A 21,187-nucleotide genomic window follows, 5' to 3' on the forward strand; every position below is an offset into this window, starting at 1 on the left:
AATCTCAGCACTTAAGGAGGCTGAGGCAGGAGCATCACTTAAGGCCAGGAGTTTGAGACTAGCCTGGGCAATATAATGAGACTCCCATTTCTACAAAAAAGTTAAACATTAGCCCTTTGTGGTGGCTGTTGTGCCACCTACTCAGGTGGCTGAGGCAGGAGGATTGCTTGAGCCCAAGAGGTTGAGGTTACAGTGAGCTATCATGGTGCCACTGTACTTCAGCATGGGTGACAGAGCAAGACCCTGTCTTTAAAAATAAATTAATATGGCCGGATGCGTTGGCTCACACTTGTAATCCAACACTTAGGGAGGCTGAGGCAGACTGATCACCTGAGGTCAGGTGTTCAAGACCAGCCTGGCCAACGTGGTGAAGCCTGTCTCTACTAAAAATACAAAAGTTAGTTAGCTGGGTGTGGTGGCAGGTGCCTATAGTCCCAGCTACTTGGGAGGCTGAGGCAGGAGAATCACTTGAACCTGGGAGGAGGAGGTTGCAGTGAGCCAAAATCACACCACTGTACTTTAGCCTGGGTGAAAGTGGTGAGACTCTGTCTCAAAAAATAAAGTTTTAGGTACTTTACAAAATAGTGTATATATTAACTCATTTAGTCCTCTGACCACTCAGTGAGATATTACTATTAGCTTTATATTGCAGATTAAATCCCAGATATGGAAAGGCCACAATAAATGATGAAAATGGAATGCAGAACGCTTACACTGAGATGTACAAGTGGCAAAAACAAGGAAAATGGAGAAACATTTTAGACAGTCTTCAAATATCTTAATCTGTAGATTTTAATGCATTGGTTGGAGGCGTTTTCTTTTTTTGCCATGAAGTTTTTCCCCCAGGAGAAATTTGTTTAATAGCTAAAAAAAAAAAAAAAAAAAAAAAAGTTATGATATTCTCATGGCAAGTAAATAAAATGTTAGGTTGAAATGTATTTAATTGCTAAAGAAGTAGGGGGAGGCAGTCTTCTGAGCCACTAGGTGGAGCCTGAACACAACAGAAAGTAAAGTAGAATTGAGCCACCTTGGCAGCAATTCCAGATAGTGACATTTGGTTAATGATGGACTGCATATACAACAAGATTATTTATTATAATCTTCCATAAGATTATAGTAAAGCTGAAAATTTCCTTTTCTGTGTTTAGATACAACAAATAACCATTGTTTTACAGTTGCCTGCAGTGTTCAGTACACTGATGTGCTATACAGGATTATAGCCCAGGAGCAAGCAGTAGGGTATATAACATAGGCTAGGTGTGTCATGGGATACACCCATCTAGGTTTTTCTAAGTGCATTCTGATGTCCACACACTGATGAAATGACCTAACAGTGCATTTCTCAGAGCATATCCCCATCATTAAGTGATGCATGACTACCTCAAAAGTAATGTCAATCTAAACTAGTACTATTTCCCAATGAAAACTTGGGTTGTCAGGGTCAAATGGATTACTCAAATGTAATATAAAGTTTTAATACTTTGAATCAAAACTAATGTACCCAAAAATAATCATGACTTTCAGATAAAGTTGAGGCCTAGGAGATGTTCTTCCAGCTCTCCTGTACTGCCTTTTAAGAGAACATTTTGATGGAAATTCTTGTCTTTAAATATGGAAACATAAACTTATTCAACATGTCTTGTTTGTAAAGCATCATTTGGACTCTAAACTATAGTGGCTTCCATGGGAAGGATGTCATTTAGGCTATCTTTGCTTCTTATTGAAGCTGCCGCTTACGGTGTTTGTTGCTGTAAGGTCCTTCGTGAGTTGAGAAAGTTGGAAGTTTTTGTCCCTATTCTCATTTCTCTCTTTTCTCAATTTGGGCATATCCTTTTGGAACATTTCCTATACTTAAAATATACATATTTACATCTTTGAACAACTAGTGACATTTTGGTTTTTGTTTAATTTTCAGGAACGTTATCATGCTAAACATTCTGTCATTCTTTTTAAAGTATTTTTGTGTCGGACCGTGTATTTGTGGAGATGTAGCACATGCCTATACATGTTGTGGTGTATTTCTGTGGCATGGATTACACCACAGTTCCCCCTTCTGATGATGTTTAAGTTGTTCCTTATTTGTTGCTTTTACAAAGTCTAGTAACATTCTTACGCAGGTCTCTGTACGTATTTGCTAAAATCATCTAGTTAGATAACCGAGTGTAGTTTCTAGATTTACAGGGTTGTGTGCATTTGTAGTTTTATGAGATGTCAACAGATTTACTCTACAAAGAGTGCCATTTGCATTCCTTCTATAAGAGCCCCACATTTTCGCATCCTTACCAACACTTGTTAAAACATACTCATTTTGCCAAGCTGATGGGTGAAAAATGGTATTGTTTTAACTTGTATTTTCCTGGTTACTAGTGAGTTTCAACATTTTTTTCATAGGCATATTGGCCATTTCTCATATATCCATATCTTCCATTTAAAGAATTTTACACAGAATACCATTTTCTGAAGTGGTGAATTTTAATATTGTATAAAAAAATCCAACTTGTTCCACAAGTACTTATGTCCTATGATTTTATGCATACATCCATATACATATATCAAGGTAAAGTCCCATACAAAAAACAGCATTTCCTATGGCCAGTGTTCTACAGAAGTAAGACTCTGCAAACTTTATCATATAGTTAAATGAGATTGCAACACTAAGGCAGGACGAGGCAGAAGCAAGTTGTGTCCACAGTATATTACAAAATACCTTGCGTAGCTTATTCGTTCTCACCTGGTAAATTCATCTTAGAATTCTGAAGGATTTCTTTTCCTAGATAAATTTATACAAGTTGGTGTCTACTTCTTGTCTTTGTTCTATGGCAAACCAGCTTTCTCAGTGCTGTTTTATTTCACAACATTATTGATTTAACAACAGCCTGAGCTTTGGTGCTCTGCACTGCTTTCATTTTAATCGTTGATACAATGACTACAGATGTGTCGATGTCTAATCTTCATCTGTATCTCAGGCGATTTTCCAGGGCTTCCATTCTCTGTGTCATTTCTTCTAGTGAATCTCAAATTAAGGAAGAGGAACATGAATTGTTTTATTTACATTTAAATATAACTTGACTTATCCACATAAAATTTTGGGTCCTGAAATAGAAAAAGTTTTGGGTTTTTTTCCAATTCCAAGTATTTTAAAACTGTGACTTGTAAATTTATATAACTCATTTAACATACTCTGTCAAGACAAATATTTTAGCTTATCTTTTTTTTTTTTTTAAACATCATCAAAGCCAGATAGCTCAGTGTGAATCTTTTTAATATATATATATTTTTAGAGGCTCTTGTTGCCCAGGCTGGAAGGCAATGGTGCGGTGTCAGCTCACTGCAACCTCTGCCTCCCAGGTTTAAATGATTCTCCTGCCTCAGCCTCCTGAGTAGCTGGGATTACAGGCATGCACCACCACGCCTAGCTAATTTTGTATTTTAAGTAGAGACAGGGTTTCTCCATCTGGTCTTGAACTCAACCAACCTGCCTTAGCCTTCCAAAGTGCTGGGATTACAGGCGTTAGCCACCACACCCGACCTTATTTATTTTATTATTTTTTAGGGACAAGGCCTCACTATATTGCTTAGGCTGATCTTGAACTCCTGAGCTCAAGCAAGGCCACCTTGGCCTCCCAAAGTGCTAGGATTACAGGTATGAGTCACTGCGCCCAGCTGTAGTCTTTTTTTTTTAAATGGTAATTCCACTTCCACCTTTGTTGTTTGTAAATTAGTTTTCCATAGCACACTGCTAGGAGCCAGAATTCATAATGTTGGGAATGTGGTGAAGAGAAGAAAATGAAAGAATTTGACCTTGGAAAGTAAGATACAAAGTCAGAAGCAAAGGGAGATAAGGAGTTTTCACACATGATGCCACAGAAGGCCACAGTTTTGAGGAATTCTGACCTGTGTACTTCCTTAGTCTCTTGTGAGTAGAACTTTGGGGTGGGACAGGGAAAGGGAAAGGAAAAGGGCATTAGAGTAAGTATTGATCTTCCCTGTAAGCTTTTCAGTACCCTCTATCTGCCCTCTTAAGAGCAAAATGAGAGTCCAGATTCATCATGTATATTAACCACTCTCAGAAAGATTATTTTACTTAGGGGAGCATATTTCCAGCTTTCAGAAACAGAATTGCTTTATGCTGTTTTTCCTTATTACACAAGCCCATTGGCACAGAGGTAGCTGAGAATCAAGCCATTTCCCTATAGACTACTTGATGCAGTTGAGATACCAGCCAGCTTTATTAAGCTTACTATAATTTTAAGTTTAGAGCAGTTGGCAGGGTGTTCAATGTGTAAAAGCACCGAATCGTTTCTTCGTTATCCCAAACCATTCCTTTTATTTGTAATAAATATTGTTTTAATGAGTCACTGGATCCTGCTGTTCCCTTGGTGGAAAGTTTTTTAGCGTGCTGATAGAGAAGATCTCTGCTGCCAAGAAAAAAAACAAAACACCCCTGTCCTATAGAAACTACACACACTGAATCCATATGTGTCTGTTGTGTTGCTTGGGGCTAAAGGAAAGGTTTGGGGTTTAGACTGAGTTTGAAACCTCTTCATTCTACAACATTATTTGCCTATACTTAACTGTACCTTTGATGCACTGCCGACCTCATTCATGTCCTGTATACCCTCCTACCAGAGAGGGAGTTAAGTCAGTCTCTCTTTTCCTTACTTTGCATACTGACCATCGGGTCTTACTGCTGAGCCCCCAGAACAGCAGATGGCAACGAAGTGCTTGACTGTTACTAAGCTTGGCTTGCCCTTGGCTCGCAAACACCTGTCAGGCTGCTTTTTAAAGCAAAAAGCCTTTTCTGAAGTTCACTGTTCTTCATGACTTTATGGGATTGACTTCAGTTGATAAAACTACATAGAGTGTGTGAAGTTTTGACAATACTCTTTTTTTTTTTTTTTTTTTTTTGATACAGAGTTCGCTCTTTTTGCCCAGGCTTGAGTGCAATGACACAATCTTGGCTCACTGCAACCTCCGACTCCGGGGTTCAAGCGATTCTCCTGCCTCAGCCTCCCGAGTAGCTGGGATTACAGGTGCATGCCACCATGCCCAGCTAATGTTTGTATTTTTAGTAGAGATGGGGTTTCTCCATGTTGGTCAGGCTAGTCTTGAACTGACCTCAGGTGATTCCACATCAGCCTCCCAAATTGTTGGAATTACAGGCATGAGCCACCGTACCCGGCCAGCTTTGATAATATTCTTTGCATTCCATACAGAAGCATAATACAAGAAAAGGATATAGCGCTGTGTTAATTTTCTTACTTCTTCGTTTGCAAGGTTCTGGAACATTATAAGGTTTTCACATTTGCATTGATCGTGATTTTCTTCCAAAGGGCTTCCTGAGAAAGCAGATGGAAAGTGTTCACCTCTACAATCCACCAGACTTCCCAGATGCTTAATAGGAATGAATCAGCATATGAAGGAAACCATAATGAAAGAAATGTTCCACTTTTTCCATGCAGCCAGATCCAGTAAAGTAAATACCAGGAAAGGGCTGAATATGCTTCCAATACTGGAAGTGGCCCTTATTGTGGATTAGTGGGGAACACTAATTTCTTTCAGTTTATTTTTTAGTTCTCATTTTAACTTAAGTTCTTTCTTTTTCTCTATCCTATTTTCTACTTCCTCCTTTCCTTTTCTCTTTAAAGTTAAGGTTGGAAAGCTGAAGGACTGAAATCGAGTTATCTTGTAGTAGTATTTTACTTGGAATTACCTGAAGGTTTTGTTGAATGGGAAAGCCTTTGTGTAGACTGTAAAAGATTGTCTTCTTCAAACAGGTATCTGTGTTGCACTGCAAAATTAGAACAGGAAAGTAGGTCTCGGATATTTATGGTGACTGGCTGAGATTCTGTAAAGAGAAAGAAAACTGCAATCAAACCTGCTTAATGCTTTGGTTATAAAACAGCTATCAACAGAGTAAGGTACTTGGTATTCCTAGCACTTGGTATAGAGCTTTACTTTGGGACATACTGAGGCAAAAAGACTGTCACCTTCAGTGGAACAAACAAAACCAGCTGGGCACAGTGGCTCATGCCTATAATCCCAGCACATTGGGAGACTGAGGTAGGTGGATCACTTGAGGTCAGGAGTTCGAGACCAGCCAAGCCAACATGGTAAAACCCCATCTCTATTAAAAACAAAAACTAGCCCAGCATGATGGTAGGCACCTGTAGTCCCAGCTGCTTGGAAGGCTGAGGCAGGAGAACCACTTGAACCCAAGAGGTAGAGGTTGCAGTGAGCTGAAATTGCATCACTGCACTTCAGCCTGGGCAACAGAATGAAACTGTCTCAAAAAAATAAACACTATCACCTGAAATGCTAGTTACCAAATCTGGCTTAATGTAAGGGTAAACGTTAACTATCTTTTGAGGGAAAAAAGGCCTTAATTATAATTTGAACATACTTACATTTACTTCTTTACAACTTTTATCTGGAGGGAAATCATGGTAGAAGCACCCACCACAATTTCTGAAAACACCGCCTTAAGAACTGTACCTGTTGGCTGTTGGACCCTTTTTGGCAGTTCCCCACCTGGAGAGTCTTGTCTTCCATCAGAGTCTTCTAGAGCTGAGCAGAAAAAGATGACCAAAAGGAGTGACGGTTTTCCACAGGTATGTGTGTGTTCTTCAGGAAGCTGGTCCTAGACAACCTCCTTACCTACCTGCCATAACCTAAGGTTTTTGGTTTGTTTGGTAACACCAAAGATTCAAAAAAGCAGTTGGTTACCATCATACCTGGGACCACTCTAGGGCAATTCTGTCTTGTAAAGAGAAGCCTGGACTCCTTAAATATATCTTAGTTAAGAATGCTATCAAAAATGTCACATCTAGAAAGTAGGGCAGAAAAAAAGGTGAAGTGGTTGAGGGATTTTAGTTGCATGGCAGCAGCTCCACATGAGCCATTTAAATTTGACTAGAACAATCAAGAGGCAAAATGTTCTCTACTCACAGAAATCTGAAAGGCCCTCCCTCCCTGTTCCCCCTCATCTCAGGGTTCTTTCCTTTAGAGGAGTGAGACAGCACTTAGACTGGGATCTAACTGGTGAACCAGGGACATGAGTACAGGGAAAAATAGGCAGAACTGCTATCCATAAGTATATCTGGCACAATTAGTAAACTGGAGAAAAACATGCATAACAAAATCTGAAGCCTAAATGGTAGTCTAATATTCTGTAAACAAGTAGTCCATGCAGAGAGGCATTAATTTTAACAGTGGGCTAGGAAGGACTACTGTCCCTTTCCACTCCAATTATAGGAATATTCTGAAATTGCACCTCAGCTCTCCTGATTTATATAATGATTTTTAGCTAAATAATCATTTCTCTGGGGCGTTTGTGAGGATGAAGCATGCTATCAAAACACTTACCACACTGCTCTCAGTGCACAGCAAGTGCTCAAGCAATGGTAGCTATTACTTTTGTCTTCCCCCCCACCCCGTTCTCCCCCCCTTTTTTTTTTTTTTTTTTTTTTTTTAGACAGGGTCTTACTTTGTCACCCAGGTTGGAGCACAGTCATGGCTCACAGAAGCCTTGACCTCCCAGGCTCAAATGATCCTCCTGCCTCATTCTCCCAAGCAGCTGAGACTACAGGTGTGTGCCATCATGCCTAGCTAATTTTTAAATTTTTTTGGAGAGACAGGGTTTTTTACTTTGTTGCCCAAGCTGGTCTCGAACTCCTGGGCTCAAGCAGTCCTCCCACCTCAGCCTCCCAAAATGCTTGGGTTACAGGCGGGAGCCATGGTGCCCAGCCCTTCTTTTTGTACTGTTTCTAGGCATTGCTGGCCCTGCCCATAAGGGAGGCACTTTTTTTTGTTTGAGAATTTATCACTGAAGAGTTCATGCTGCTGCCCAGATGCGGTGGCTCACCCCTGTAATCCCTGCACTTTGGGAGGCTGTGGTGGGTGGATCACTTGAGGTCAGGAGTTTGAAACCAGCCTGGCCAACATGGTCAAAACCTCATCTCTACTAAAAATACAAAACTTAGCTGGTGTGGTGGTGGATGCCTGTAATCCCAGCTACTTGGGAGGCTGAGGCATGAGAATCACTTGAACCTAGGAGGTAGAGGTTTTAGTGAGCTGAGATTGTGCAACTGCACCCCAGCCTGGGTGCAGAGACTCCATCTCAATAGAGTTCATGCTGCTCTGTTTGCTGAGATCTTCCGTGTAAGCTATAGTACCTTCACAGATGCCTTTCTTGAGTTTTTCACTTATCTCATCCATTGTGCTGAAATCTTCGGCATAGAAAAGATGCTTGTCTGTGGGCTCACAGGCAATTTCTTGTAGTTCCTCCTCAATGGCTTTTCCTACCCCAACAGCATACATAGTGATACCTAGGGTACAGAAAAAATTAAGGGCAAGCTAGTTAGAGTTGTGTTCCCAGGGTCTAGAAGTTCTGTGTTCTGCATCCAAAGCCAGCTAGATAAGTGGTATGATTTGAAGGGTCCATACCAACCTTCCTTTTTTTACTTTTCCACCATTTTAATTTTGGTCCTATGAGCAAAAGGGAGGGATCCAAGAGAGAATTGAGGTACCTGGGAGAGGCTGGGGAGCTAAACTACTAACCTGTTTCTCAGCTCTGGGCTGGGCCATTTAACCAATCTGCAACTTCCCCCTGAATTAGCCTTCTGGATTCCTAGAAAAGAGCACTATCTTATGGCAGTCTCTTCTGGAAGAATTCTAAGAATCAAGTCAATTTATGACCTAATAACGTAGTTTCTAACTCAAAGCTACAGGATAGGAAACTTAAGTGATCTGGAGCCAAGTGAAGCTGCTCTTTGCCTACCTCTCTTAAGATGACACAACCTTGTGAGGAAGTGCTAAGCTGAAAAGGAGAATCTGCAGACTATTGGAAACCCCAATTTCAGGAAAAAAAAACAAACCCAAGATCAGCCTGAAATTTCTGCTTCAAAAGCTTTTCTTCCATCAATCAATCACTAGACTCCCTTCCCTTATATACTCTTCATTTGAAAGTAAAACGCAGTAACAATTATGTTCTGCTTGAGTCCAAACATTTTTCAGCACTGATAACTTATTCTAATTTTTAGGCTAGATTCCTAAAAATGCACTTAAAAATGGTTCTTCAAGACAAGGGGCAAGAGTTACGATGCCTTGGTCTAAGTCTATGTAAGGTCAGTAACCAAGTTCAGCATATTTGTCTGGGAGCCCAGTGATTTTATGCACAACTTCCTAAAAAGGATAACTACTATTTTAAGATTGTTTGCTATACATAAGAGTAGTTAAATTCATATGAGGATGTCACCTCAAATAAATCCTGTTGATTCAAGAATCAAATATCTGTTTCTCTACCACCTGCCTTTGGGTAATGTGTAGATATTTGAAGCAAAGTGTAAGGTAGATTAGTCTCAGTGAGACGAAAGGGCTAACCACTGTCTCTGAAGACCAAGATACTTCCCCTAATTCTTTTTACAAATGCAGGCTAGGGGGCCTATGAGTTTGACATGAGCTCTAGCAATCTAGGCTAGTATGAACAGCCAGTTTTACAATCTATCCAGATGATTCAGGGCAGGACACTTTGTGGCTACCACTCTCGGGCTAGAAAGAGAGGAAGGTAAGCAGTATGAGTAAAACGACCTCCTTAACAAAGAGAGCAGTGGAATGTGGATGTGAACCAGCCTTTCTGTGAGGAGGAACGGAGCTCACTAACAGGACTGCCAGCACTCTCACTCCTTTGTTCACTCAGCAAGTAGTTGTCACACTTCTATTACGTGCCAGGCCTGATCGAGGCACCAGGTCCATGAAGTCTTGGGTGAGGCCTTTGATCTGTGCATACCTTATTTCCACTTACAGGACTTGCTAAAGCAGTGTGTCCTCAACAAGTCCTTAAAGAAGGTGGCTTTCAAGCAGACTACTCTACATCAAGTTTTCTTATCTCCCTCAGGGAATCTAGAAACTTCACCATAAACTGTCTCTACCAATCATCCTAGCTTTTGGGTTTCCTTTAGCCATGGGTCATACTCCTCAAGCACACTTCCCGTCTGTACAACGGAAGTAACCCTCAGGTCAGGAAAACCTCAGAGAAGAGGCTGGGCTTTACTGAGCAACAAGACCTTAGCGTGATAATCTCTTCCATCATTTGATTTTCTGAAAAGCTAACTTTGTCTCCTGCAAACACAAGAGGATTATCCATCCTAAGGCTATTGCATTTTTCAGAATGTTCACTTGAAGTATTGGTTAAAAAATATATGCATGCCGGGCGCGGTGGCTCAAGCCTGTAATCCCAGCACTTTGGGAGGCCGAGGCGGGTGGATCACGAGGTCAAGAGATCGAGACCATCCTGGTCAACAAGGTGAAACCCCGTCTCTACTAAAAATACAAAAAACATTAGCTGGGCATGGTGGCGCGTGCCTGTAATCCCAGCTACTCAGGAGGCTGAGGCAGGAGAATTGCCTGAACCCAGGAGGCGGAGGTTGCGGTGAGCCGAGATCGCGCCATTACACTCCAGCCCGGGTCACAAGAGCGAAACTCTGTCTCAAAAAAAAAGAAAAAAAAAAAAATATATATATATATATATGCATATACACATATAATCAGTAAAAGTTCCCACCAGGAACATTTTAACAAGCTCTTCAGGTGATTCTAGAGCAACCAGACCAGTGTTTCGGATCTGTTTTGTACTTGTGGTTGCATAGTATGTGCTGGGTGATTCTTGTACTGGAGATCACACACCGGCTAAATCACAGTGAGATTACCCGTCTGTGATCAGTTTAGCCTAATCTAGTTGCCCAACTCCTTCTTACTATTTAAGTCCTGTGGGGTCCCGTTAAGTCCTCTAGGTGGCAGGGTAGTAAAGGTGTATAATGGCAGTGGCCAGGAGGCCTTTCTGTACCCTCAAAGAAGCTTACCCCTATGGCCAGCTGAGACCCCAAGTGAGTTTAAGAAACCTTGAGTGGTGTAAACCGCACCTCCACCCCATATTACCATTGGCCTTGGCTTTACTGGCCCACTCGGAGACGTCATCCTGAGCCCGTCCGTCTGTGAACACGATGGCCACTCTGGGCACCCTTGTGGAGAGGGGCCTGGCCCCTTCTCCTTGGGTAAAACTTCTCTCAAACATGTGTTTCAGGGCCAGCCCAGTCATAGAGCCCTTTCCCATGTATTTCATGTGGGCCACGGCTTTTTTCATGTCTTTGGCCGAGTTGAAGTTTCTCAGGGTAAACTCTGTGCGGACCTGCGTGGAATACTGGAGCAGCCCCACTCGAGCGGCTTTGGGGGAAATTGTCAAGGAATCTATAATTCCAGTGACAAACTGCTTCACAACCTCAAAATTCTCTTCTCCAAGACTCTTGGATCCATCAATCACAAAGACCAGGTCAATTGGGCCTTCAGTGCATCCTACAAGAACCAAAGGAAAGTTGACATAGTTAAATAAAAATCATTTATGCACAAGAGTAGAATAAAATGATGCTTCAGTTGGAGGCAAAACCACTTTGGGGAACCAGTTGTGTTCTTTAGATAATACACAGGACAGATGAGGTGTTGGGAGGGCCACAAGCAATAGCTTTCACATATGCGTTTGTTTGGCTTGTCATATTGATAAAAATAGTATTTTTCACAAGCAAAACAGCAGATGTATAATGGTCTAGGAAACCAAGTCTACATTGTACCCTGGAACACTGACAGCCAGGTCTGGGAGGAGCTGGGTGTAGAGTACAGTGAAGAGTCTAACAATACCCAAAAGACTCCTAGAGCCTTACTCCAGGAGGGTGATAACACCCTAGTACTGGCATTCTGACAGACAATGGAAAAGATTTCTTCAGCTCAGCCATCACCTCTGCCAGGGAACTTTCCTAGTAACTGAGCTTGTATTGCTTTCTATCTACCCCTAACACCACTCATTTATTTAACCAAAAATTTATTCAGTACCTGCTTTGTACAAGGCAGTGGGCATAGCAGGACTGCAATAGTGACCAAGACACAATCCTTAACACCAAGTTGCTTACAATCTAATGTACTCTATGTGGTGTTGCATGTTGTACAATAATTATTTAATGATGTGTTTCCTCCTCCAGTCTGTGAGTTCCTCCTCAGCGGGGACTGTGTTTCACTCATTTTTGTGTCCCCTCCATACCTGGCACACAAAAGGTATTCAGCGTATGTGTGGTGACAGAGTAAATGAATGAGGTGATGTCCATTGGGTAGCATACCTGTAAGTACTCTACTGACCTAGTAAAACTTACGAAAGAATTTTTAGCTTTGGTGCAGGGGCTCACGCCTGTAATCACCAGCACTTTGGGAGGCTGAGGCAGGAGGATGGCTTGAGCACAGGAGTTCGAGAACGCCCTGGGCAACAAAATGACAGTGTCTTTCTTAAAGAAATATTAGCTGGGCATGATGATGCATGCCTGTAGCCCTAGCTACTTGGGATGCTGAGGTGGGAGGATCACTGGAGCCCACGAATTGTAGGTTGCAGTGAGCTATGACTGTGCCACTGCACTCCAGTCTAGGTGACAGGAAGACCCTGCATCTCTCAAAAAAAAAAAAAAAAATCACTAAGTTCTTTACATGGAAGCTTTTCAGGCAGCTTTTTAAAATTTATTTTTTTAGATGGCGTCTTGCTCCATCACCCAGGCTGGAATGCAATGGCGATCTCGGCTCAGTGCAACCTCTGCCTCCTGGGTTCAAGTGATTCTCCTGCCTCAGCCTCCCAAGTAGCTGGGATTACAGGAGTGCAACACCATGCCTGGCTAATTTTTTGTATTTTTAGTAGAGACAGGGTTTTGCCATGTTGGCCAGGCTGGTCTTGAACTTCTGACCTAAGGTGATCCACCCGCCTTGGCCTCCCAAAGTGCTGGGATTATAGGCATGAGCCACTGCGCCTGGTCTCAGGCAACTATTAATAGATGGTTGACAGTAAGTCAGAGATAAAAGCTTTATGTTAAGCAATTTGGGTATGGAGAGACTTTCTCTTATTAGGACTGCATAAGAAAAATGGACAGATCCAAAATAGATGATCTCATTTCAAATAATCTGCAATCTTTGATAAACATTCTGTTTTATATATCAAGCAGCTGTCTAATCTTTCAAAGTGAGGCACAAGAATATAAGCAAGTAAAGACACACACATGCAAAAATATTTATATGCCTGGCCAGTAAAATATGCTTAACATCATAGTGTGTGTCTGTGTGTGTGTGTGTGTGTGTGTATGCACATGCACGTGCATGTTGGGGGGTTGGGTTCTTCTGTTTCTCCATTAAGTGCTTATCCTCATCACTCAACCTATCGATCTTTTATTAGTGAAAGAGGAAAAGGCCACTCAAAGCTTCATTTACATTCATCGTCTGTTCCTGAGTGAACCAAAAAAAGACTCAGGCAGCATGCATGTGGGTCTTCAGCAAATTTCAAAAATACTGAAATAACTTTCCAGCAGTGAGTCTGTTTTCCCCTCTTCCCTGTACACATTTTTCTTACAGAACAAACCTAGCACTTGCAACCCACCCCGACCCCGGCCCCCACACACACACACAGAATGAGGTCCAGAAGGCTTCTCAGGAAACAAAAAACAAGGTAGAGTGGAAAAGCATCAGGGAGAGCAGGGCCCAGATATTTGCTTTCAAATATCAAAGTACAGACAGCCCCACTTGTTAGCTATTGTTTGCCAGAGGGTTATTCCCACTTCATGGACATTTTCTTTTTAGTAGTTAAGTCGATAAGATTGGAATGGAGCTGTGACTTGCTTTCAGAATGTAGTTTTCAAAAAGTTCTAGAACTTCAAGCTTGGATAGGCCGTTTAAAGATCATCTGCTCCACCCCTGCTGTTGCTTACATGCTCTTTACAACCTCCTCACCCAGTGACCACTCAGCCTGGGCCTCAGCGCCTCTACTGATGAGGAATTTGTCACCTTACCACTAAAGCCCCATCTCTGGACATCTCTGCTGTTGATGATTACAATAGTGATCATTTTGTTTATTTGTTGTTTGAGATGATGTCTCGCTGTCTCACCCAAGCTGGAATGCTGTGGCGTGATCTTGGCTCACTGCAATCTCCGCCTCGTGGGTTCAAGTGATTCTCTTGCCTCAGCCTCCTAAGTAGCCAGAATCATAGGCAAGTGCTACCACACCCAGCCAATTTTTGTATTTTTAGTAGGGACAGGGTTTTACCATGTTGGCCAGGCTGGTCTTGAATTCCTGACCTCAGGTCATCTGCCTGCCTTGGCCTCTTAAGGTGCTGGGATTAAAGGCATGAGCCACCGTAACTGGCCTGTCGTTTCTTAAATTGTATTTAAGTTCTGGGATACATGTGCATGACATGCAGGTTTGTTACACAGGCAAATGTGTGCTATGGTGGTTTGCTGCACCTATCAACGCATCACCTAGGTTTTAAGCCCCACATGCATTAGCTTTTTATCCTTATGTTCATCACTCCCCAGATTTCCCAGCAGGCCCCCATGTATGTTGTTCCCCTCCCTGTGTCCCGGTGTTCTCATTGTTCAGCTCCCACTTATAAGTGAGAACGTGAAGTGTTTGGTTTTCTGTTCCTATGTTAGTTTGCTGAGAATAACAACTTCAGTTCCATCTATGTCCCTGCAAAGGACATTACCTCATTCTTTTTATGGCTGCATAGTATTCCATGGTATATATATATCCCACATTTTTTTTATCGAGTCTATCATTGATGGGCCTTTGGGTTGATTCCATGTCTTCGCTATTGTGAATGGCAATTATTTTTTGAGCACTTAGTGTATGTCAGCACTGGGCTCAGGACCTTTATTATTTATTTTTATGTTTAAATTTAATTTCTTTTTTTTTTTTTTTAGATGGAGTCTTGCTCTGTTCCCTAGGCTGGAGTGCAGTGGCATGATCTCGGCTCACTGTAACCTCTGCCTACCTGGTTCAAGCAATTCTCCTGCCTCAGCCTCCTGAGTAGCTGGGATTACAGGTGCATGCCATCACGCCCGTCTAATTTTGTATTTTTTACTAGAGATAGGGTTTCTCCATGTTGGTCAGGCTCCCGACCTCAGGTAATCTGCCCACCTCAGCCTCCCAAAGTGTTAAGCCACTGTGCCCAGCCTAATTTTTCTCATTTTTGTAGAGACAGGGTTTCGCCAAGTTGCCCTGGCTGGTCTTAAACTCCTGAGCTCAAGCCATTCTCCTGCTGCAGCTTCCCAAGCTGCTGGGATCACAGGCGTGAGCTACTGTGCCCGGCTGTTCATCACCTTTAGATACATGATCTTGTGTATTCCTTGTGATGGCTTTGTGAGATATTATCCTCATTTTATAGATGGGGAAACTGAGACTCTGAGAGGTTAAATAATTTGTTTTGTTTGTTTGAGACAGAGCCTTGCTCTGTCACCCTGGCTAAAGTGCAGTGGCACAATCTCAGCTCACTGCAACCTCCATCTCCTGGAGGGTTCAAGTGATTCTTCTGCCTTAGCCTTTCAAGAAGCTGGGATTATAGGTGCAAGCCACCACACCTAGCTAATTTTTGTTTTTATTTATAGTAGGGACAGGGTTTTGCCATGTTGACCGGGCTGGTCTCCAATTCCTGGCCTCAAGTGATCTACCTGCCTCAGCCTCCCAAAGTGCTGGTATTACAGGTGTGAGCCACCACACCTGGCTGAAGTTAAATAATACAACCAAGGTTACAGAGGTCGTATGAATAGAGGTTCAAATCCAGATCTGTCTGAGCCGAAGCTTATGTTCTGAACTAATTAGGCGTGCAGCTTCCCTGGTAGAAACTTCCTTGTCCTTGTGCTGAACTATAGCTTCTCCCCAGTGTCCTTTCTTTCTGGGGTGGGGTGTGGTGGCAGGGGGGTATCATACAAATCATGAGTGAGATGACAGTCACACTGGTATTTGGTACCTCAAACCTTTCTTTTCTACAAAGATCCCCAGTTTCCTAAGTTTTTTCTGCTTAACATAATGCTGAACTTCCTTACATGATGCTTAATTCTTTTTAAATTGTGTTTATCTTTTTTCCTAAAAAATGATACCTGTATTTGCATTTGGAGCAAAACTTAAAATTAGAAAAAGAGAGTGCGTGCGTGTGTGTGTGTGTGTGTGTGTGTGTGTAAAGGTATACACATTATTATTTTTGAGATGGAGTTTCACTCTTGTTTCCCAGGCTGGAGTACAGTGGCTGATCTCGGCTCACCACAACCTCTGCCTCCTGGGTTCAAGTGATTCTCCTGCCTCAGCCTCCCGAGTAGCTGGGATTATAGGCACGTGCCACCACACCCGACTAATTTTTTGTGGTTTTAGTAGAGAAGGGCTTCTCCATGTTGGTCAGGACGGTCTCAAACTCCCAATCTCTGCCTGCCTTGGCCTCCCAAAGTGCTGGGATTACAGGAGTGAGCCACTGTGCCCAGACTTACACATTATATATGTATATAATGGTATGCACACACATTCATATATAGAGAAAGACTGTATGTTAGAGGGTTTTACAAAATATATCGACAGTAACATACTATAAAAACCATTCAGCACCATGCTTTTTTCACTTAAAATATCTTGGGGATGCCAGGCGCAGTGTCTCATGCCTGTAATCCCAGCACTTTGGGAGGCTGAGGCGGGTGGAACACAAGGTCAGGAGTTCAAGACCAGCCTAGGCAAGATGGTGAAACTCCATCTCTACTAAAAATACAGAAATTAGCCAGGCATGGTGGAGAGCACCTGTAATCCCAGCTACTTGGGAGGCTGAGGCAGAGAATTGCTTGAACCCAGGAAGTGGAGGTTGCAGTGAGCCATGATTGTGCCACTGCACTCCAGTCTGGGCAACAGAGTAAGACTCCATCTCAAAAAAAAAAAAAAAAAAAATCTTGGAGACACATCCAGACCTGCTTGTTGTTTTAACAGCTGCAACGTATTTTATTATATACATGTGCCATAATTTATTCAGCCAGACTCATGGGTGATCATTTAGCTTGTTTCCAGTTTTTTGCTGCTACAAATAGAGCTATAAAATCTCCTTGTATATATGGCTTTGTAAACATGCATGTATCTGTAAGCTCCTAGACGTGGAACTGGATTCAAAACATTGCCAAATTGCGCTCCGAAAGGTTGTACCAATTCAGACACCCACTGATCCATTTATAATTCCCTACTACAATATACCTTTGCCAACATAAGGAATCAAACTTTTTGATCTCTGGTAACTAATAGGTTAAAAAAGGGTATCACAACTTTACTGTCTTACTATATATTTTTCCTTTGTTTTTCTTGTATGGCTTTTAAATTTCATGTCATGTTTAGAAAGATCTTCTCTACTCTCAGATTATAAAATAATTTTCTCAAGACTCCTTTTGCTATTTTGTGGGGTTTTTTTTTATATTTAAACTATTGATCCATCTCTCTTTTCCTAAAGTACCATGCCCAGTGCTGAATGTAATTCTCCAGCACAGAGCAGAGCACAGTTCTCTCTATCTCCCTCATCTAGATATTGCTGTTCAGCCTACGATCACCCTAGCCTCTTGGCTGATAATGAATTTGCTGTCAATTAAAACTTAAAGTGTTTTCACAGGTGCTGCAGTTAAGCCCTCTCTTCCCCATTCTGTATTTGTGTTAATGCATTTATATTTATGCGAGAACCAGAGGTGAGGGATTTGTTGCCTGAAAATACTCCAAAAAGCAATTGCTCCAAAACCAAATTAAAGCAGAGAGCCAAGTTCAGATCACTTACTCTTGCACCGTCTTCCGTCCTCAGCTAGAACAAATCCCTCTGAGCATTTGCAGATGTAGGAATTGCCGTAATTAACACAAATGTGTTCACAGCCGTGGTTGGTCGATTTGCAGACATCTTTCCCTGAGGGAATTGAATAATCCCATTAGTGTAGAAATGAGGTAGATTGAATAGTCATGTGAGTAGAGATTGTGGAAGTAATGTCTTTTAAAGAAAATACACCTCTCTTCAAACCTCCTTCATAACATCTTTTTTAGTCTCATAGTCAAGATAGGCAAAAAGCTCCTCTCAGAAAACTCCAGCTCCCATGAGTCTGAATGGTGCAATGGGTGATTAAGTGTCCTTGATTTACTATCCTATTGTTAGATGTGCCTTAGTTTGTTTGGTTATTTATTTATTTATTGAGATGGAGTCTTGCTCTGTCGCCCAGGCTGGAGTGCAGAGGTGCAATCTCGGCTCACTGCAGTCTCCGCCTCCCGGGTTCAAGCGATTCTCCTGCCTCAACCTCCTGAGTAGCTGGGATTACAGGTGCATGCCACCATGCCCAGCTAATTTTTGTATTTTTATTACTATTTTTTTTTTTTAAATAGAGACGGGGTTTCACCATGTTGGCCAGGATGGTTTCAAACTCCTGACCTCAGGTGATCCACCCACCTCAGCCACCCAAAGTGCTGGGATTACAGGCGTGAGCCACCGCTCCCGGCCAAACTTCTGATTCTTTTTTTTTTGCCATAGACATCCCAAACACTACAGTTTGGATTGTCTAATGAACATTTGTCATGTGTAAGGTACTTTAAACTCTTTGAGTTACTTACAGCCCTTTACCCTCACAACATCCTGTGAGAGGAGGAAGGTAGGGATAATTAGAGTCAAGGTATAAATGAAGAATCAGATCCTTAGAAAAGTTCACTGCTGCCCATGTTCATCTGGCAGGTTGATGACACAGCTGTCTCCCAAGTGCTCCTGCATAGCATGAGAGCCTGTGGCTTTTTCCTGTCATTAGCCCTTAAAAGGAGAGGCTTCACACAAAAATGAAATCAGTAAGTACACATCTCTCTAGGAAGCAGGAATTGTGCAATATGATTTAGGATCAAATTCCAGAGGTAGAAATTGTGCCTTGTGTACAGTAGCTTAATTTACTGAGCAATAAATGTGTTGAATGAATAAACAGTGTGTGTCAGCGTGCAGATGTTTGCAAAAAGAAAAACATGAAGGCTGGGCATGGTGGTTCCAACTGTAATCCCAGCACTTTGGGAGGCTGAGGCAGGTGGATCGCTTGAGCTAAGGTGTTCAGGACCAGCCTGGGCAACCTCGTCTCTATAAAAAATACAAAAAATAACTGAGTGTGGTGGTGCACAGCCGTAGTCCCAGCTACTCAGGAGGCTGAGGTGGGAAGATCACTTGAGCCTAGGAGGTGGAGGTTACAGTGAGTCAAGATCATGCCACTGCACTCCAGCCTGTGTGACAGAGTGAGACCCTGTCTCAAAACAAAAAAACAAAAGCATGAACAAGCAGCGCAGGCAGACACAATGGGCAGAATTATAGACAAAGTCTCCATAAGAGGGCCGCTACGGTGTGATGCTGAACCTACAGTCATGAGGGGAATCCCTGCAGAGTTAGGCCAGGGTACACAGGCATCCTAGGCATCAGTCATTCACACAGAACTTCTTGCTAAAGGTAGGAGTCCCTCTTCCCGGTGGGAAAAGGGGGCATTGAGATCCATCCAACCCAATCTTGTTGGTGTGTGGAATGTCCCCAGTTATCTCAAAGGAGTCTGTGAGGAAATTCCCAAAAATCAACCTCAAAAGCAACTGAACATATTTTGCCTTAATTGAAAAAGGGTTGTTTTGCCCACTGGGGCCAAGTGTCACAAAAGCAGTAGACATTGTCAACTGCCCCTCCCCCAAAATAGGGAATTACCAGCTCAGAATCTCAAGGAGGGGAAAAATCACTGCCCCATACTTTCCTAATGCCCACTTCACTGAGTTATGACCACATCCCTTTCTCTGGGCACCGTGAAGGTTAATTTTATGTGTCACTTTGGCTAGGCTATAGTGCCCAGTTGTTTGGTCAAACAACAGAACATCTAAACAGTGTCTAGATGACGCTGTGAGCTAACTTTTAGATGCAATTAACATTTAATCCACAGACTTTGAGTGAAGCAGATCACTCTCCATAATGTAGATGGGCCTCATCTAATCACTTGAAGGCCTAAAGAAAAAAAGACCGAGGTCCCCTGAGGAAAACGGAATTCTGCATCCAGATTCCATTCGGGCTTGAGCTGCAGCTTCAGCTCTTGCTTGGGTCTCCAGGCTGCCCTACAGATTTAGAACCTGCCAGCCCCTGACAACTGTGTGAGCCAGTCCCTTAAAAATCAACCAGTATTTTCCCCTCTCACCATATATATATATGTTCATTTTTTCTGTGATATATTAATAGAAGATAGAAACAGACCATAGTATACATATATATGTGTGTATATATATATATATCTTCTATGATATATATAAATAGAACAGACCACAGAAAACATATATATGTCTTCAATTATATTTATATATAATAGACAAATATATACATAGAGAAGGTCTGTTTCTCTGCAGAACTCTGATGAATATGCCTTCTAATGAAAACTCTCAGAGTCTGAGTGACCTATAGAAGCAAATGATACAAATAACAGAAGAATAAAACCCACAGGAAATCCCTCTGATATGGTTTGGCTGTGTCCCCACTCAAATGTCATCTTGAATTGTGGCTCCCACAATTCTCACGTGTTGGGAGGGAGCTGGTGGGAGGTAATTAAATCATGGGGCAGGTCTTTCCTGTGCTATTCTCGTGATTAGTGAATAAGTCTCACAAGATCTGATGGTTTTATAAAGGCGGGGTTCTCTGCACAAGTTCTCTTGTCTGCCACCATGTGAGACGTGCTCTTCACCTTCTGCCATGATTGTGAGCCCTCCCCAGCCAAGTGGAACTGTGAGTCCATCAAACTTCTTTCTTCTGTAAATTGCCCAGTCACAGGTGTATCTTTATCAGCAGCGTGAAAATGGACTAATACACCCTTTCACCCTTTACCCTTACTTATAAGGCCTGCCGAGAGGAGAAAGCTCTGTAATTAACCTTCAATCCTTGTAGTGATTGCTGGCAGAGATTCTAATTCAGTCCAGTGACTAGCCAGGCACTGTGCATCCACATAGCTGCTATAGAAAGGGCCAACAGCTGGCAGAAAATGAAGAGAAGGAAGGAACCCAACAACTCAGGGCCTTGACTGAGAAATTCCTGAAGAAACGAGGGTCTACTGAACCAATCTCTAGTGCAGTGGCACAATCTTGGCTCACTGCAACCTCCACCTCCCAGATCTAAGCAATTCTCCTCCCTCAGCCTCCCGAGCAGCTGGGACTACAGGCATGCACCACCGTGCCTGGCTAATGTATTTTTAGCAGAGACGGGGTTTCACCATGTTGGCCAGGCAGATCTTGAACTCCTGCCCTCAGGTGATCTACCCACCTTGGCCTCCCAAAGTTCTATGATTACAGGTGTGAGCCACCATG

The 21,187-nt window shown here is 42.4% G+C and overlaps 1 protein-coding gene across 5 annotated transcripts in view; it reads right to left on the reverse strand.

The window, feature by feature from the left end:
• Positions 1 to 2,453: 2,453 nt before the first annotated feature.
• Positions 2,454 to 21,187, reverse strand: part of MATN2 (matrilin 2) — a 179,932-nt gene continuing 161,198 nt past the window's right edge. For 2 of the 5 annotated variants that reach the window (XM_032248375.1, XM_032248342.1), the window contains exons 13-19: positions 17,637 to 17,759; positions 10,936 to 11,349; positions 8,175 to 8,327; positions 6,496 to 6,567; positions 5,714 to 5,848; positions 5,241 to 5,339; positions 2,454 to 3,007 (exon numbers count right to left, since the gene is read on the reverse strand). In XM_032248375.1, coding sequence (XP_032104266.1) covers positions 2,952 to 3,007; positions 5,241 to 5,339; positions 5,714 to 5,848; positions 6,496 to 6,567; positions 8,175 to 8,327; positions 10,936 to 11,349; positions 17,637 to 17,759 — 1,052 coding nt within the window. In that variant the 3' untranslated portion in view covers positions 2,454 to 2,951. The remainder of the gene's footprint in view (positions 3,008 to 5,240; positions 5,340 to 5,713; positions 5,849 to 6,495; positions 6,568 to 8,174; positions 8,328 to 10,935; positions 11,350 to 17,636; positions 17,760 to 21,187) is intronic. The other 3 variants (XM_032248352.1, XM_032248368.1, XM_032248358.1) reach the window with 3 other exon arrangements.

Source organism: Sapajus apella, unplaced genomic scaffold, assembly GCF_009761245.1.
Source record: "Sapajus apella isolate SASKATOON/1434 unplaced genomic scaffold, GSC_monkey_1.0 scaffold3, whole genome shotgun sequence".
Classification (NCBI taxonomy): domain Eukaryota; kingdom Metazoa; phylum Chordata; class Mammalia; order Primates; family Cebidae; genus Sapajus; species Sapajus apella.